This window comes from Vicugna pacos, chromosome 4 (genome assembly GCF_048564905.1).
Source record: "Vicugna pacos chromosome 4, VicPac4, whole genome shotgun sequence".
In the NCBI taxonomy this organism is placed as follows: Eukaryota; Metazoa; Chordata; class Mammalia; order Artiodactyla; family Camelidae; genus Vicugna; species Vicugna pacos.
Genome location: NC_132990.1, coordinates 60998667 through 61018249, shown reverse-complemented (window position 1 = coordinate 61018249; position 19583 = coordinate 60998667). Strand labels below are relative to the sequence as shown.

The 19583-nt window shown below is 44.0% G+C and overlaps 2 protein-coding genes across 2 annotated transcripts in view; both read right to left on the bottom strand.

Moving 5' to 3' along the window:
• SLC31A2 (solute carrier family 31 member 2) overlaps positions 1-19583 on the bottom strand; it is a 445176-nt gene that overhangs the window by 223548 nt on the left and 202045 nt on the right. The window lies entirely within an intron of this gene.
• Positions 1-19583, bottom strand: part of SNX30 (sorting nexin family member 30) — a 91537-nt gene that overhangs the window by 35600 nt on the left and 36354 nt on the right. Inside the window, exons 2-3 of the mRNA XM_015248331.3 lie at positions 11953-12144; positions 3925-4035 (exon numbers count right to left, since the gene is read on the bottom strand). Coding sequence (XP_015103817.2) covers positions 3925-4035; positions 11953-12144 — 303 coding nt within the window. The remainder of the gene's footprint in view (positions 1-3924; positions 4036-11952; positions 12145-19583) is intronic.

The following is a 19583-nucleotide window of genomic DNA, read 5'->3' as shown; positions in this document are numbered from 1 at the left end:
ATTATTCACAATGTTTGGGCTGCGGAGACGAGCGAATGGGAAGTGACTGCTTAATGGGTGTGGAGCTTCTTCCTGGGGTGATGAAAATGTTCTGGAATTAGTGGTGGTGACTGCAAAACTCTGACTATGTAACAAAAGCCACTGAATTGTACACTTTGGTGAATTTTATGCTATGTGAATTGGGGGAAAAAAAGATGTAACAACAGAAGCAGATGTCAGAGAGAAAGGAAATGCTATGTTGTTGGTCCTGAAGATGGAGGAAGGGGCCTGAGTCAAGGAATGCAAGTGGCCTCTAGAAGCTGAAAACGGGAAAGAACAAAGTCTCCCCTTGAGCCTCCAGAAGGGATACAGCCCTGCCTACATCTTGATATGATCCCCTGAGACTGATTTTGGACTTTTGATCTCTAGAAGTATAAGATAAAAAATTGTGTTGTTTAAGTCACTTTAAAAAAAAATCACCTGATCGGGGATGCAGGAAAGGGTAGGGACAGAGAGGAAATAAGTTGATAAACGCTGAAACTGGGTGATGAGTACATGAGGGTTCACTGCAATCAATCTCTCTACTTTGGTATGTTTGACATTTTCCATAATGAAAAGGTTCAAAAAAAAAAAACTATATATGAGTATATATGTTGGAACCTACAAAAAAAAATCCTATCTGCAGAGCTTGCAATAACTCATTAAATATTTTAAGGTTTGATCTTAAAATACTTACATTTTTATAGCACTTGGTACTTTGGTAAAGCACTTTCACATATATTTTATATTAATTTATAAGAAAGTATTCTATAACCTATGAAACAAAAGTATTGTCATTGAAAAGCTATTTTGGGTGGGAAATTTGGACAAAGACTTCAATTGCTCAATCTTTGTATGTCTAATTTCCTCTTGTCAGCATTTTAAATGGCTTCTTTTAGCAGCAGCTTCCTTTAATAACTCAGTGGTAGACTGGATGCTTAGCATACATGAGGTCTTGGGTTCAATCCCAGTATCTCCGTTTAAAAAAAAAAGGAATTTTTTAAAAAGTCCTTTTAAAAAATTACTTCTTCTATGCAATTCAGCAAATATTTAGTGCACATTCACTACATGACAGGGCACTAATTGCGTTGCACATTTACTGGGTCTTCATGTGACAATAAACTCCGCAGAGCAGGAGTCGCCTGTCCATCTTACAACCCTTCACCTTCCCAGGGAAGTAAAAAAAAAGCCTAGTAACCTAGTAACCAACAAAGTCGATTATTAATAACAGATAGATACTTCCTAGCAAAACTGCTGTAAAACAAATTTCTTTGGGGGAAAAATAAGTCTGACTTTCATGCTTAAGTCAGAGATGCTCTCCTAAATTAAATCTCTCTCCACCCCAGGTATGTACTAAGAATTTATGAAGAAATTTAAGTCCCCATGTGCTTCCACAAGTACCTTCTACTCATTGCTTCTACCCAGACCGTAGAAAACCAGACTTAAAGATACTCTTGATCCACCGTGGGCATTCTGGAGGCTTCCATTCTTTTGCAGTTCGGGCTTCAGTGTCTATGCATGAGTGCTACCATGTTTCACCAGCAGGTGTCGCTGTCTAACCTTTGATTTTTAAGTACAGAACTTCAAATACCCCTCATTGCCAGGAGGTGGTGTGGTTTTTTGTTTGTTTAATTGAAGTATAGTCAGTTTACAATGTTGTGTCGATTTCTGGTGTACAGCATAATTAATTGTTCAGTCACACATATACATACATATATTCGTTTTCATAATCTTTTTCATTATAGGTTACTACAAGATATTGGATACAGTGCTATATACAGTATACATTTGTCATTTACTTATTTTATATATATATAGTAGTTAGTATCTGCAAATCTCAAACTCTCAATTTATCCCTTCCCACCCTCTCCCCCCTCTGGTAACCATAATGTTGTTTTCTATGTCTGTGAGTCTTTTTCTGTTTTGTTAGTAAGTTCACTTGTCTTTTTTTTAGATTCCACATATAAGTGATATCATATGGCATTTTTCTTCCTCTTTCTGGCTTACTTCACTTAGAATGACAATCTCCAGGTCAATCCATGTTGCTGCAAATGGTATTATTTTATTCTTTTTTATGGCTGAGTAATATTCCATTGTATACATATACCACAACTTCTTTATCCAGTCAGCTGTGTGTAACTCTTATGCACAGTGTGGGCTACACATAAAGAGCAACTTCCTTCCAAACAGTACAGCACGGGGAGGGAGAGAAGAAAGAGTAACTGTGCAGTGGAGAAACCTGGTAAGTACTACCTCAAGTCAGGCGATCCAAGTAAGCATCCACAGTGATAGGCATGGTGGTAGCATGTACCCTTGATACAATATGATGAGAACGGCCCTTTACCTCTGTGCTTTTCCTCCTCAAAACACACTACTCCAGGCTAATCGTGAGGAAAACATCAAATAAATCTCAACTGAGGGACACTCTACAAAATGCCTGACCGGTACTGTCCTCAAAATTGTCAAGGTCATCAAAAACAAGGAAAGCCCAAAAAACTGTCACAACCAAGAAGAGCCTGGAACCAAGGAGACATAACCACTAAATGTCATGTGGTAAGTGGGATGAGACAAGGAAAAGGACATTAGGCAAACACTAAGGAAATCCAAATAAAGGACTTTAAGTCGATAATAAGGTACCATTACTGGTTCACTATTTGTGACAAATGTGCCATACTAATATAAAATGTTAATAATAAACAAAACTGGGTGTGGGATCTGTGGGAACCCACGTACTATCTTCGCAATAGTTCTGTAAATCTAATACTGCTCTAAAATAAAAAGTCGATTAAAACTTTTTTTCATTAGCTGCCAATTTTGCCAAATTAAGATTTTTAAGGAATAATTCCAACTGCTTAAAAACTATCGTCTCTTTTTTGGCAGGTTTTTAAGTGATCAGAAGATAGAAAAGCAAAACTCCAGGCTTGGAGAGCGGAGGGGATACGTGATGGGGGAGGTGGCAAAAATAACTCCAGGAGACCCCCTGAGAAAGACAGAGCCCCCGACAAGACCCATCGCTCCCACCACAGCACTAACAACACAGCTACTCTTGCCTCGAAAACCAGGGAAACTGCTGGAGTGTTCATAGCAGACTCAGCCTCTTCCTACTACGGGGGGAAGACTGGAAGATGCGGTGGTAACAGGAAACCTGGCGGCGCTAAGAAGTTAACCGGCCAAGGTTTCTACTGAAAGATAAAGCTCCGCTGAAGAGTTTTATGACCCAAATTGCCCAAAAGCCCCCAAAGCCCAAGAAATACCTAGGGTCTAAATAGTTATTATTTATACTTTAAAAAAAAAAAGGTCAAAGTACGCAACATGTATGTTGAGTTAAGCAGTCCTTTAAACTTTGTTTCCTCTAGTTTTGTTTTTTTAAATGTACAGATAAAGTGATAGATAAATATTATGCTGCTTCAGTAAACAGAGGTAGGTGGCCCTTGGGTTTGTTTTTTAAATGAAAAGCTGTGGTTGAGTGGATCGTGTGCTAGATTCCTGCGGCCTGAATTACCCATGTCTAAAGAAAGCCCAGCCAGCTGTAAGCTGAGACATCTTTCTCCACCTGGTGGCAGCTATCCAAACCTCAAGAATAGTGTCTAGGAAGGGTGGAAGAGATGGTCTTGAAAGAGGCAGCAAAGGGAATTAGGACTCTGCACCTCAGAAAATTAGCTGTCATAATGAAAGTGAACATCTGCCTCAATTCACTCAAGAAATCAGCATACTACATAGCAAATCAGACCCAAACCCAAACCACAGCATCCGTTAAACATGTTTCATGTGCATTTGGTGGGCGAATTTGGCATAAAAAGCCAGGTAGAGTCTGCCCATAATTTAAGGCGGAAGGGCTGAGTGAACGGTGTCAGGAGACAGAATGCGGGACAAGGCAGGAAGGAGCTGTCCTGACTTAGTACCTACGGGAATGAGATGAGTGGGCTGGGATTCTTCCAGTTTGTTCCTCAACCAGTCGAAATCCTGGTATCTTCGACGAACAGAATATTCTGGCAGGTCAAACTCCACCCGAGTGCTCTGCAAAGGGGGAGAGTGGAACAAAATGAGGGTAAGGGAAGAGTAACACATCTTGGCAGAAGGGAAGGAAAAAACTCTCTGAATAAATCTAACTGGGCAAGAACAAACTTTCCTTCCACCAAATGCACCAACCCTATGGCAAGGTTTACCAACACAGAGTAACACGTCTAAGCCACAGGGTCCAGTTAAAAATTTCAAGGATCTAGAATGAAAATGTTGGGGTTCCTTCCCCCTCCCCCCCCCCCAGGGAATGGAACTCAACTGTCCCTCAGAATTGTGTTCAGGAACATTTGATTCATTTCCTCCAAGGTTAACTTCGAGAATTTCTTTTAGCAGAATAATTCCACTGAGGATATTGCTACTGAATCCAAATCTGTGAATCTCTTCAAAAAAAAAAAAAAGGTCCCCACCTTCTGCTAGGTATGTTGACAAGTTTTGCCAAAGGCAGAAGGGGGAAAAAAAACCCCAAAAAGTAGAGATAACAGATCATCTGCTCATTTAGGAACCAGGTTAGAAGAAAACAGAAAAGATTTGCCTAATCTGGCATATTCTGCCAGAACCATAAGCTTGAAACTACATTGTATCTTAGATAATTAAAAAAAAAAAAACAACTAGAAGGAAATGCCAAAATGTCACTGAATTACAGAAAAAATACTAATCTTATCCCCTCTTCTAAATTGAAGTTTTCTGAAATGGGATGCAACACTTTGATAATGAAAACCAACATTAAATACAATTAATTTTTTACCAAAACAAGATTTTTACTCATTAATTTGCCCAAACGAAAATTGTGTCTCAGATAAACCATTTTCCCCTGTGAGGGTACCCACTTAATGACAGTCACAGCTCTCAGAAATTAAAGTACAAGACAGAAGTGGCTCAAGCTACATTTTATAAATTTACTCTTTCAAGCCAAAAGTCTGCTTTAATCCACGACACCAAGAAAATCTTAAAAACACATGAACAAGAGTCATCCATCAAAGAAAAACTTGTGAACAGCTTTGGCATCGAAATTTATGATTTCATCCTCCCCAAAAGCCAGGCTCACAAGCTGAGCAAAATTGTGACGTTAAAGGACCTGATCTTGGACTAACCCCCAAATCTCTCTTTATGCACTTTCCCCTCTTTCAAAGTCCCACGCACCAGCATATGGCCATGAAACACAACCTTCCCCTACGATGGGCAGGGGTGGGAGGACATGGGCAAAATTGTCCAACCTAGGAATTTGTGATTTATTAGAAGACTCACCAAAGGAATTAACATTGTAGAACTGGAGACAGAGACACAGAGAGGGGAGAGGAAGGCGGGGTGGGGGGGAGAACATTTAAATCCAAACCACTACTGATGAATCTTTAGGTATAAGGATGACAGAGCTATTGGGGGCATGTAGCCTGGCACTCCTCCTGAGGCAGGGGCATGAGCAGTCCTAGCACCTCTGAGATCCCATCAGGTCTCCTGGAGCCCCGGTTTCCTCACCAGTAAGGAGGCAGCTGGAAGGGACGTTCTTCAAGATCCCACACAGCCCCCAACAGGCTCTGTCTGGGACATGCCGATGATTATGGGCTCATGAAAGGCATATTTTGAAAGGTGACAAAGGCAACTCGCTTTCGTCACAAACAGAACTGATGTTTATGATGGTTTGCAAATCTGCTTCATAAATTACAATCTATGTAACGTTTCTACTCTAACTTTGAAATCAATATTTGGAAATGACAAAAAGCAGTTATGTTGGAGAAAACAAGTTTAGTTTCTGCTCTAACCAATTTTACTTTGGGGCAACTGCTTTGTTTTCTCCCCTTCTATTTACTTAGGTTAGACATACTTATTTTAAAACTTCAGTAAAAATGAAGAAATAAAAATTAAAAGATCAGATATAATCCCTCTAAACAGAAAACTGCAATTAATATTATGGTTTGTATCTTTCTATGCTTTTTCTAGGCACAGTCACTCACAATTTCCTGTATCTCTTTAATACATCTTGGACATCTTTCCATGTCAGTAAGTTCAGATGTACATAATACACATGGATATACCATAATTAAACCAAGTCCCTAGTTAGATTGTTTCTAATTTTTAAATCAATAAACAAAACTACAGTAAGCAGCACTGGGCACCTGTTTAATAATTCTCTTGACGGAATTGTTGGATGAAAAGAGTATACATATTTTTAACCAACCAACTGTTTCCAGGTATAGACTGATTTATCTTCTTACCATTTATTCTCAATAATGGTTATCTTTGATGGAATTACAGCTGAAAAATAACATGTCATCTTTGTTTTACTTGTGCTTAATGAGTATTGGGGTTGACCATCCTTTCCAATGTTTTGTTTTTCCCTTTCAAATGTTTTTTAGCTGTGTATTTTTCTTTTTTCACAAGAAGTCTTTTTAAAAATTTGTAAGTCTAGCCATTTCCACCTGTGAAAGCTCTTTATAGTCGTTCACCTATCATAATTGCCAAATGATTTTTATTATACAGAATTTTTTGCTATGTAGTCAAATTCATCCATTTTTTTCCCTTTATGGTTACTACTGTTAGTGACATTGATGAAAAGTCTGCCCTCATTGCAAGCTTTTAAAAATACTCACCTGAATTATCTCCTTCATTTATGGCATATATATGTGTCTTAAATTGCTGCTACGCTAAGAATCTACCATTAGAAAATAATTTTTAAACTGTGGCAAAGATATCTATGCAATGATGTTCACTGCAAAAATAACAACAACAACAACAAAAAAATTAAAGCAACCTAAGTGTCCAGCAATAAAAAATAGTTAAGGAAATTATGGTATATTTACTCCATGTTTATCAGTAATCACGTCTGTAAGACATTTTTAATGAAAAAAATTCTTTAATATAGTTTTAAGAAAAACAGCAGGACACAAAATTAATTCTATATACATTATAAATTATTCACTGGTGCTAAAATTTTGGATATAAAAAGTTAGAAGGAAAATCTAGAAATGATAATGACAATGATCTTCTTTATATTCAACTTCATTTCCAAACTTTCTAATATTCTCATATAATACCTTTGTAATCACACACACACAAATGCTTATTTTTTTTTAATAGGACATAAGGGATTTAGTAAAGCAGTAAAACTTGTTTGATGCTTTGGAAAGCAATGAGATAAAAAAAATAATCATCATGAAACAGAAGGATGCTCACACTCTCCAACCTAAATTTATTTTACTTATTTTTACCACCACTTGTTCTAGAAAAGATGTAGTGATATGTGGAATACAATCAAATGACATAAATCAGAAGGAGGTGAGAAAGATATAAGAAAAACAAGGACAGGGAGAAAAAGCAGAGCCTGGAACGAGGCTGGCAAAAAGCACTCACCTTGGGATTCTGCACACTCGTTAAAACTGGGCCACAGACAGTACTGTGAATTTCCGGAGAGAAATCCAGTCAGTTATAAGACAGACAGTACTCATAAAATATGCCAATAAAACTCCAACTATGAGTTTGTAGTAAAACTTTCCTCTGTGAAATTTAAGGTCTAACTTAGAAAGGAAAACAAAGTACTAGTAAGTGTTTATCTCTATTTCCTAATATCCATGGTAAACGAAGCAATAAAAAAAAGAAAGGAGAGTGCACGTCCACAATTCCATAATCGGAGGCGATCACTTTACAGTTCTGTTCTGTGCCCTTCCTTGCTGTGCTGCACAATCTAGAATGTCCCACAAAGATCACAAGGTCAGGGGCACACACCCCAAGTCAGATCTACAAATAGACAACTGAGTGCAAGAGTTGTAATGAAGGGTAGTCATTTTCACCACTGCTCCCTGTGAATATCTCCTTGGTCACCTGTAGGCATCTCTGCCAATTTTTTTTTTTTTTAAGTTCAACACTTTGGAAGACCTAGCACAGAGCCACAGTAAAATCAAATGTGTAGGAGAGCACCCAGACCTCTGGGCCTCACCTGACCACAAAAGAACTCCTCTTTATTCCCCCGGAGCTGATGGGCCCCGTGACTGTGGCCGGGAGCCTTTCCAGAGAATTTCCATTCAATCCAAAATTTATAGCCGACTGGCTCTAGAGAGATTTGGTCTTTGTCAGAAACGCCATCTGTTCGGGTCACCGCTGGATCTAAGAAGTCTAAGTGACTCCCTTCCCCTAAAAAGGGACCTCGTTCCCCATCAATATTAGCCAGCTCACCCATTCTGCTTCAAAGCCCCACAGCCCTAAGAGAGCACCTGAGGATGGGGACTGCAGAGAACACAGTGAAGTCCCGTAGTGCCTCAGCCTGTTCAAATTCTGAAAGCTGGCTCTCCCCTGAGAATACTGTCCCCTCCAGTGGAAAGCTGCTGGTTTTCTTACATTTCCCCAAACCACTAAGACCAAGAGTTGCCGCCCACATCCCGCTCCTCCCCGCCATGCCTCCATAGCCCCAGGAAAACCCTGCTGAGGCTCAGGCCATCAACATACAGAAATCTCCACCCCTGCTCATATCTGTCACCTCCTGACACCCCTGGCCTCTCTCCTGACTCCGAGCACACCTGGTTCTCGGGCTTCATAATCTGGGTGCCCTCAAGATCCAGCTGGTTGGCATGTACAGCACCTACCTCTAAGCCAACAGTGCCTCCCTCCGCTCCCACGGGCTCGGTCAGCACCCGGAAATTCAGGCATCTCCCTCCCTAGCCAGCACTTCCTATATTTCAGACTCTTCCATTTCCCAGTACCCCTGGTTCCTCAGCCTCAGGGCCTACAGTTCCTGACAATCTACCCGTTCCTGTCTTTACTTTCTTCCTTATTCAGCAGCAATTCCATGATTCATCACCTGCACCTCTTATGTGCCAGTATCCCAGGTGTCCCTTCCCTGCTGTCATTCACACAACTCTGGCAAAAATGCACCCATCCACTGCCTGCTTTACCAGACCAAGGCACGGTCGGGAAGAGAAACAAAATCATCGGGCAAACACACTGAGTGACACAAATTCTACAACTGGACCCTCAATGCTGCCAAGCAATGTCTTCGTACTTCCTTAGTCAACTCTTTTTCCTACTTTCCATGAGTTAATGCAAAGCCTGTAGAAGTTTTGAAAGCTTCTGAGCCCCACTTCAAAACCTCCTCTTCACACTTAGCAAAGACTTCATCATCTACTCACAGAGGAACAGCAGATATAAGCAGATTCGACTTACACACACACACACACACACACACACACACACACTTCCCTTCTTCCTCCAGAAACAATGGGAAAAGTACACCTCCCCGTCAGAAGCCACTTCCTCCCTCCCCTTTTTCCTGGGACACTCCTTCCACCTGCTCAGTGGCTTCCATCCCACCCTCCAACCTTCAACCTAATGTCTCCTTCTCTAGCAACGCTGGCCACAGGGCACTTAAACAAGTCTCTTCCATCCTTAAAAACACAAACTGTCTCACCCCCTCAAAGCCGCGTCCCCCTCCAGCTACATTCTTCCTCTCGCTCACTTTTAACGCCCAACCACGAACACTCAGGATGTCTTTTCTTTCTTTCTTCTCACTCACCCAAACCCACTGCAAACTGGGTGCTGCACCAGTGAAACTGCTCTCACCACGGTCATCAACCCCCTTCTTGTCATCAAATCGAATGTCCACTTTGCAATCCTTATATGTAACTTGACCTCTTGGCGGCACTTGGTCTCTGCTGACCACAGAGACATTTGAAAAGAGGAATTAATAGGGACATAAGTCTTGATGATGACTGTCTGGCGATGAAGGAAAAGGCAAGAGGATGAATTCTAGAGGGAGCTGAAGGCTCCTCTCTATTTCCCCAACCCCCAGTCTATTTCCACATTATCATCACACTCAACAGTCAGGCTGGGGGTGGGTGGGCGGAGGACTTTCTTGAAAATCACGTGTTTTGGAAGCACAGCACAAGACAGATCTGGGTTCAAGATCTAATAACTCCACCACATGTTAGTTGCATATCTTTGAGCAATTTTCTTAGTATCGCTGTCTCAGTTTCCTCACTTGCAAAAATAAGAATACCAGTCATGTTCACTGAGCGTGGAGATTAACGGATGATATATTTAAAACACTTAGCACAAAATAAATGACAGCTCGTCCACACAGCGGAACACTACTGCAGTCTTAGAAATGATGACATGAAAGTGTGCTCACTGGCATTTACTAGCAGAGAAAGACATTCGCAGCATGTTGAGTAAATTGGCAGCATGCAAAATGCTCATTTTCGCAAATGGATAGAGATAAATAGTTCAGAGAATTATAAATGATTATTTTTGGCTGGTGAGCTCCTAAGTGTTCTGTTATTTTACTGTTTTAGCATAACTGGAGTTTTCTAATTTCTCTACAATGAGCATATATTACTTATATAAAATTTTAAAGGTTTCTACTTTATGTGGCAAATGCTCGATAATTAGCTATTATCATGATGTTACTTTCTAGAGGCCTGCAGAGAAAGCTGCCAGGGCCTGCCTGCCCTGAGAAGGCGTCTCCCCACCACCGGAGAGAGAAGACACGCACCACGACACAGATCTGGGTGGGAGATGCTTTGCCTGCACTGACTCTCACGCCAAGGCTCATTCAGCTCAGGCAAAAGCAGCTGCACTTTGTCCAGCTTTTGTCATCAGGAATCTGAAGTAGGCCAGGGAGTCAAAGCTCAAAGTAATAAAGCTAGTATTTGTACAAGCTTATTCTCTGACCATTAACTTTGCTTGAGAGCATCAGCACTGGTGGGGATCCCCGGACAAGATGGGGCGTCTAGGACCCTGTGCTCCTGTCTGTCCTCTCTCATCATCACACATCCCTACAGGTCCTTTAACACAACACCCAGAAAGAAGGCTCCACATGCATCATCAAGGTATTCAACCTGGTGTCGCTATTTGAAACAGGAAAAGAAAAGAACTGTTGTTGGAGATCAGAAGCAGAGTTCACGGTGAGACGTAAAACTGAGTCGTGCAGCAAGTTCGCCCTTGAGGTGTTGTCCTTGAAGCCAGGTGAAAATGCGAGATTGGGACTTGGAAAAAGATTACCCTAAGACGTATTCTGACTTACAGGAAATCAAATAACCCCAGGAAAGGGGACAGAAATAAGAACACAGAGGAGAAAGGCGAAGGAGGGAGCGGTGAGCTGCAGCGCGTGCACCGGCCTGTGGATCAGTTCGCAGGGAGGTAAACCGCAGGGCAGGGGACACGCAGGGGTGCAGAAACGTCAAGGCAGGCGAGAATGGCTGTGCCAGCGAGGCAGTCACCTTGTCATTTAGCTGTTTAGAGCACAAGTTCAAGAAAAACAGGTTTTACACTTCACTGACTACAGGGTAAGAAAATAAGTAACTGGAAGTGATTCACGGGAATGCATGTATCAGCCTAGGGCCTCTGAGGATATAATACACATCTAGGCAGCTAGCCTGATGCCTGAGAAATATGAGTACCCAGTGGCAAAGGTGACGGGGAAAGAGTGTACAAGTGCATGTGTGTGTACACACACACAAATTTTCAAACGTGAACCAGGTATGGAAAAGATGAGGCAGTAACATAGTTGCACATGGCAGAAAGTCAATAAATATTAGTTCCCATCCTTCTCTAATTCCTTCTCTCACTCCCACCAAGTCTAATTGCATCAAATTATAGTCTTACCACAGAGCTTCAAGTTGCTACAATGATTCATAAATTTGAAGAGTAATGTGATATTAACATGTTAAACTATCATCATAGAAAACAAGTGAAAGTACATGAATTAAATATTTTATTTGAAAGACTAGTCACAATTTCTCCTTCATTTTAAGATTAAAAAAAACCTTACGTATAACCCTTTTAATCTGAATATGTCCACTCTCACCATAATTGTAATAAAAGTGAATAGAGTTGTACAAAGGGAGGGAAAAAGCAAAGGCAGGCATCATGGCGACAGGACTCCAATTCTCCAAAACATTCAACACGGTCAGAAGATAAGAAGGGACCTACTTTGGTGGTGATCCTGTACGTGATGTAGGTCTCCATCGTACACACGTGCTTCTTGGGATCATCAACCGTGACAAAGAGGTCTCTGGTCTCACCATCAATGTCATCGTCAAGCTGGAGTCTGTTGAGAAGGGAAGACGAAGAAGCTGGACTCGAGGTGCCTGCTGGAGTCCCGCCGTTGGGCAAAATGAGATCCTAAAAGGAGAAGAGAATCACCTTACAAATGAAATGGAAGCACCCGCCTGGAGAGCACCAGCGACAGCAGCTGGTTTAGCCAAACCAAGAAACACCTCTAAGGACAAAAATAACTTTCAAAGAATCTGAGCCTCTCCTTCCTTAATGGTTCTTAAGTGAACGGGTCTTTCACGGCCGAGAGAAAGGGATGACAGGCAGTGCCCCACACCAAATCCGTGCTGACTCACCTTCCAGCAAGTGCTGGAAGGACCAACAGTTCAGGGACAGGGAACACAAGAGCCACCGCCACTGTCAGACTTCGACAGAGGAAGAACTCTGTGAGCACACCACATTCTCTCTCTCCCCCAACACCTGGGCCCAGGTAAGCATTAATGGGCTGGAACCCTCTTAAATACCTAACGCATTTAAAAACTGAATCAACCATCACAAAGAGACAACTAAACATTATGTGCCTCCTGGAAGAACTTCACACCACCATCTATGAAGTGTGCTGGCCAAAAAAATCAAACCTGAATCCAAAACAAATCTTTAGACGCAACACCAATTCACAGGAAATAGACAGGAGGCAGGAACGTGCTAAACAGTGCTACTGGGCTCCAATCAGCAGAACCTACGCTTACGTGAAACTAAAGAGAACCAAAGACCCAGTTTCTTCAATAAATAAACCAGAGGGAAAAAAGAGAGACAGAAGGAACACCAGTAGATGTACAGAAACTTCACAGACTCACGGACAACTGCAATGGATCCTGATTAAAACGTAGTGTTGAAAGATTTTGAGATACTCAGGAAAATCTAAACATTGATGAGCTATCTGGTGACATGAAAAAATTATTAGGTGTGATAAAGGAAGTATTACGATTTCACACAGTCTTCATCTTTTAGTAACACACACTAAAACATTCATAGATGAACTGATAGGATGTCTGGAATTTGCTTCAAAATAATTAAGGGTGGGTAAGTGGGATATAGAGGCTATAAGATGCCCCAGAGCTGATCAGTGTTGAAGCTGGTACTTACAGGTTCATTATAAATTCTCTTTCGTATTTGTTTAAATGTTTCTACACACACACAAAAAGTTTAAAGTGGGGGAGATGGAGCAATACCAGAAAAGAAAGATTAAAAAATGATGGACCTCTTTCTCTTCAGGCCTTGGTAGGAAGCCACCTGAATAAATTAAGTCCCTACAACATCAAAAAAAGGTTCAGTCTTCTAGTTACTGTTTCTGGTTTTGAGATGTGGTAAGGGGACAAAGCCATGTCCAGCAGGATATGTGAGAGCCTCTGAATGTCACCTGGGGGTGATTAGGGGGCAAAGACAAAGGAATATGGCAAGAAAGTGGCTTGATCCTAAGCGAAGAGCCTTGGTCAGGACCGTTATCGGCATTCCCGACCTGTGAGTAATGAGATCACAGGCTAGGGTGGGGCAGGGGGGTGCCTTCCCCAGATCGGTCTCTGCCTGTGTGCAGGGAACACACAGGAAATGAGAAGTCAACCTAGCAGTCAGATCCATGAGCTTCAGCTGACCGTGGCACGTCTGAGAAGAGGGCTGGGACAAGGCAGAGGGAAGCATGGTCTGGGGTCAAGGGCAATGTCACCCACCTCAATGAGTGACGGAAAGTGAGTGAAAAAGGCTCCTTCCTTTGTCTCCCATCTCTACGGACCACAGATAATTTAATCACATGCTTACTCAACATCAAAAGTACTTTTGTAATTACTGACAGGGCACCACTTCACAGAAGGTGCTCGTGGGGACGGATCATGCCCCTCCACTGCTCCCCAGCCGGGAAGGCACACCCCTCAGCAGCTGCTCTCGGTGTGGACGGCAGCACCGGGCCGATCTGACACTGCAGGGCACATGAAGGGACCTCTCCTCCGGAGCCATCATGTTGTCATGTCAGTAAATACATAAACGCTGACCTCAGACAAGGCACCGTGCTAGGCACGGAGGGGCCCACCCTTACATTTTACCAACGCTAGCTCACCAGGCCTCAGCACGGCTCTATCATCTCTGGCTAAATATTGCATAAAAGAAAGAAAAAAATTCAAACTCTTTAGTCAGATAAGCCAACATCAGCTTGGACAGCAGTTTCGCACAATCTGGCCTGGACTGCTCCTGGGACCCCGGGATCCACAGCGCCGTTTCACAGCCCTCACCGTTGCCAGCAAAGCAGCACCCCTCTTTTTTATGTAGAGGGCATCAGGGGTCTCACAGGAATCTGCTCAAATGCCCCCTCCTCTTGGAGTCCTTCCTGGATCCACCCCCGGCAGCATTAGTCCCTCCCTTCTCACTACTTTGAAGATACTTCCACTGAAGCAATTTTCACAGTTTTAACCATTTATTTACACATATAACGTATCCACAAGCACTGTGAGCCCCCGCAGCTGTAACTGTGCTCGGTTCACCTTCGTGTGCGTGTGTCATTTATCTGTCCGTCTGTCTGCAGGTCTCCTACGATTTCTCCCAGAGACTCCAGGCCGACTCCCCTAACTTCTGCTCTGGAGACCTCAGCCAATAACCTTCCAGGAACAGCCCACATAAAGGTCTTAAATGTCTTGGCCAGACAGTGGGAAATTATCCAGTTCTCAAATCAGTTAGTGGGGTTGGGGAGCGGAGAGTCAGCCAGACCTTGTCACACCGACGGTTCCTTCCTCTTAGGACTGACTACATGACCCGGGCAAGCACCCACCCCCTCATTACAGGGTGTCTCAAGGAATTATTTTTTGAACGTGTATGAATAGCTAATGAGCTACAAATGCCTGTAATTTCCTGAGAAGGGATCTGCCATCTCCTATTTGCATGGCACATCTGCGCACAGGGCTCCCACGTTCTTACTTCACCGCGCCCTGTGTCAGCCTCGTGAGGTTGGCAGACACGCACTGTCTCTCCCGATGAGGAAGTGGACTCAGAGGTTAAGGAGCGTGTCCAAATGTCCCAAAGGTAGTCACTGCTATGCTGGCTTGAGCCCAGGTTTCTAGTTCCTACTTCAAGGTTGTTCTCAAGCTGAATCCCCTTTGTGTGGCTTTTTTCCAAACCCAAACTGTCCCTCATCTCTATTTTCTGGCCATAAATCCTATTGCATAAACATGAAGCTTCTGTTTTTAAAGCCAGTCAAGGAAAGCTACTATTTTCCCTTAGGGTCTTGATACAAATTATTCCCCAGATAACTCCCCTAAAAATATGGTCCCCGTGAGAAACAAATGTGGAGGGAAAATATGAGAAGGACAGGGCAGGAGGTTAGGCGGACGGAGTGGGCCAGGCTCCTCCGGCCTCAGAGTCCTCCAGCCGCCGTGTGCTTCACTGAGACCCGAGCTCCAGAGCAGGGGTTGTGGGAAGGCAGCACCTTGATGACTCACATGAACGACAGCAGGTGACGAGAGAATCCCCTGGCTCAACACAACAGCCACTCCTTCTCTTTCCTGCCTTACAGTCAGCCCTGCATAGTGCAGCCTGGGTGCCCGCTGAAAAATGTCAGTCAGAACATGTCACCCCCCCAACCACCTCCCTTCCCCTGCTCAGGATGCTCAAAGACCTCCACCCAATCACATTCAGAATTAAACCCACACTCCCTCCCATGACCCACAGGGGCCAACATGGCCCAGTCACGCTCTCTGACTTCATCCCGGACATTCTCCCCCGTTACCGCGCCTCCCGCCAAGCTCATCCTGCTCTGCATTCTCTGGCCTGGGCTCACTTTGACCTCAGGGCCTTCGAACTTGCTGCTCCCTCTGCCTGGAACACTGCTCTCCACACACATCCCACCGGGCTGGCTCTTCTCCTCAAACAGGTTTCTGCTCGAATGACACTTACTCAGAGAGGCCTCCTCGGCCCACACAAATCTACAAACATCCCTGCCCCCTCCATCACTTTCCAGCCCGTTCCCTGGCTTTCTTTCCATCACAGGACTTATCACTGCCTCAAATGTATTACTGACTGATTGTCTCCAAACCAGCCTGTAAATTGCACAAGAGCAGAGACCTTACCTTGTTCACCCCTCTGTCCTTGGGCACACAGTAGGTACTCAGTAAGTATTTGATGAATGAACGGATTTTAGAAACGACCCAACTCAATCTCTTGCCAATATAAGGTGCTCAATAAACATCTGCTGAGTAGGCGGGGAGGGGGATTCTTGTGGAGACACATACACTCACGCGTATACACACGTATGTGCAGGAGCTGTGGCCAGTCTGGTCCAGCTGCTCCCCACCCCACCCCCATTTCCCCGAGTGCATGGAGACAGGAGAATTAGTGAACCCGAGTTAACTCGTAAGGCCTTCTGCGTAACCTGCATCAAGAATTTGAGAAGCTTCTACTGTTTCGCAGGACTTGGCAGTGACTGGGGAGGGCTGGGTGGGTTGGGGGCCTCCGCTGGGACCCTGGGGCGGGGGAAGAGCCACCTTGGGGCCACCCAGTCAGCATGCACACACTTTGGACCTGCTCCGCACACTTGCTGCCAGCTCTGTGGCAGCCTCAGCCAGTGCGTCCCCTCCTTGTACCGTCCCAGCCAGCAGAGCGGGGACCACCGAAGTGGCCGGGGCCTGGCCAGAGGTTGCCCTTTTTCCCTCACCTGTACTCCAGCGACTTTTGAAGATGCTGGGCTGGGACCTCTTACCCCTGAAGAGAGCTGAGGGCAGCCAGAGCTGCCGACACCTACCCCCGTATCTCTCCATAAGCAAGTCCATTTCAAAGGCAGTCTTTCTGTGTTTCTCTTCTCAAGTTCTAGGCCGAACTTTTAGTACAAGGGCCAAGGCTGGGTCATTTAATTGCTGGTGACAGAGAAGGAAGGCTTTGCCAGCAAGACGGAAACTGAAGGCTTGGAGGAAGGGAAAGGTGGCGCACCCCCGACCCTACCCTGGCCTGAGGACTTCCTGATCATCACGGCTCCCACAGGCCCGAGACCCCACCAGACTGAGGCAGCTATTCTAGCGGGACTTCTGGAATTGGCTGGGGATGCGGTCCCAGTGGGAGAGGCTCCCCTAGAGAGGGAGGGGGTGTGGTTATCTCCCAGCTGGCCTCAAAACTGAAACCAGGCCCTGCAGCCCCCTTAGTGTTTCCCTTTTTTTCTTCCCTCCTTCCTACTGCTTTGGGGGCCCCTTCTGTGGTTTTAGGGAGTTTGATTAGATTCCTTATCCTGGGGCCTGCCCCATCCATCCCTCTGGGGCCCTGGACCATATCCCCATCATAGCCTGTGCCTTCTGTCAGACAGGGTCAGGCTCTGCCTCTGTTCCTGGGGGAACTTGGTGCACATTCCATAAACTCAGCTGGTCCCCTCACTGTGAAACTCCCACAAATTCCTGGAAGCCATTTGTTAAAAAAGAAAAAAAAAGAAAAAAATTAAATACACTTTACTTTTCTATTAAAAAAGGAAGTCTGCTGAGTGACAAGAACACTGAGGCTAACCTGGCCAGACTGCCCAGTTTTTAATCACGTTCCATTATTTACTATCAGTGTGACTTAAGCAAGTTTATTCATCTCTAGATGCCCAGCTTTCTCATTTCTAAGATGGGTAAATGGATCGAGTTAGCTAGCACGCGGAGCAATGGGAACAGTGCCTGGAACATGGTAGACACAATCCCATTCATAAAATACTCAAAAAAAAAAAAAGTCAAATTGCCTGCAAGTATTCCTGCATGCCCTTACAGATCACGGGGCTGGGCTCACAGGAGACAACAATTGCTGCTGAAAATTAAAATTGCACCCAGAGTCGTAGTTGGTGCCTCAACCACACCTTCCTTAATGATTTCACTGAAGCAACAGATACATCTACAGTAGCCCTGGTGACACAATGACATAGTTGATAAATGAATGAAAACGCCTCACTGCTCCAAAATATCAATTCTTACTATGTAGGTTTCAGTGACAAGACAATTTCTTCTCCCTGCCACCCTTTTTCTCCTAGGAAGAGAAATACACAGCTAGGCCACTTTAAAAACTTCCCTGGTTCAAAGAATGTCAGTTCTAAGATTCACCATCTTGCTCAACCAGCCACAAGATAGATCATGACAGTAACATAAGTCACCAGCAAAAATCTATATTATGTTAAACATAGAGTTTATGAAAAGAAAGTGGTATACATTGGGGACCAATAAAGATTTAATTAAAAAACAAGTCATGCTAAAATACTCTAATTTCTCTTTGTTATACTATTAGAGGAACGTGGGCAACCTGACGGTCTAGTTTCAGAAGAGCTTGACAAAGCCTCTCAAGGCATCCGTAAGGCTGGAGAAGAACGAGGGCTCTCTGAAGGCACAGACTGGTTCCGACTTGTCTTCATTTACCTCCCTCCTGCCAGGCACACAGGAGGTGCCTGAAGAGTGAATGTGCCCCACACAAACCGAACAGAACATTCTTGACTGTTGACTTTGTTGTAAAATTAAATTCAGGCCAACTCTGGACAATAAATTCAAAGGGAAAAATCTCAAAACTGTTCTGTTCAAAGACATTCATAACAGAGCAAAGAACACAAAGTAAACCCTGGGAATGTCCCAAAGGCTCACTAACCAAGAAATGATCACGTTTACATTAATAAGAATGTTACACAGTCATTTAAAAATTATAAATCTAGACTTCTAGAGAAACTCAGTGAATTGAACACAAGCCTTTGCTTTCTCCCTCCTTCCACCTTCCAGATACTAACTTAACCACCTGGAGAATGAGACAGAAAGAGTGGTGGGGATGGGGGTGGGGAGAAAAACAGTCACTGGAATCATACCAGGTTGGAAACCAGGAAAAGATGCCATCCAAGTGCCAAAGCCTTTGAAGATTTTCTCCTGACGATAACTGGGGCGCAACTAAGAGAAGAACTAAGAGGTGTCTCTAACCCACGTCACTGGGGTGACTTAGGGTTTTCAAGGTTACCTAAAGAAGTAGAAAATGTCCCGAACCCCTCACATACATTCTAATTTGAATATGCAACTGTCTGGGTGGATGAGGGTGTGGAAGGGCCTGCAGTGGGGTGGAGGAGGACCCCCAGAGTGTCTGGCTACTGAGCGAGGGCTGCCAGCACAGGCAGATACACCACGTGAGGACCAGCAGAGGGTGCCCTGCCCCCACAGCTGCATCTCCCCATGAGGGATAGGATGCAAGAGAAAGGCCAGAGAAACGGGAAGGCACCTGCTTGCAGCTTCATGACATCAGCTGCTCTGGGTGGGTCTACCACGCACAAAGGAAGCAAGACTGCAAACTCTGAAAAGGCTGGACTCTACCAAGATGAGGAGGGCACCCAAAACTAGAAGGAAGCCAGGCTGTGCTGGATCCAGATGCAGAAAGGAACCAGGCCAAGTCATACTGACTATCCAGGACCCTGGCATTCTTTCTTCTGACTCCTTTTCCCATGGACAGATCACTCAACTGATCTGTCAGCTGATTACTCAACTCAACCTAAGACTCAAGAAGACAATTCCAACATCAAGTAGAAACAGAGGATCTGATAATTCACTTAT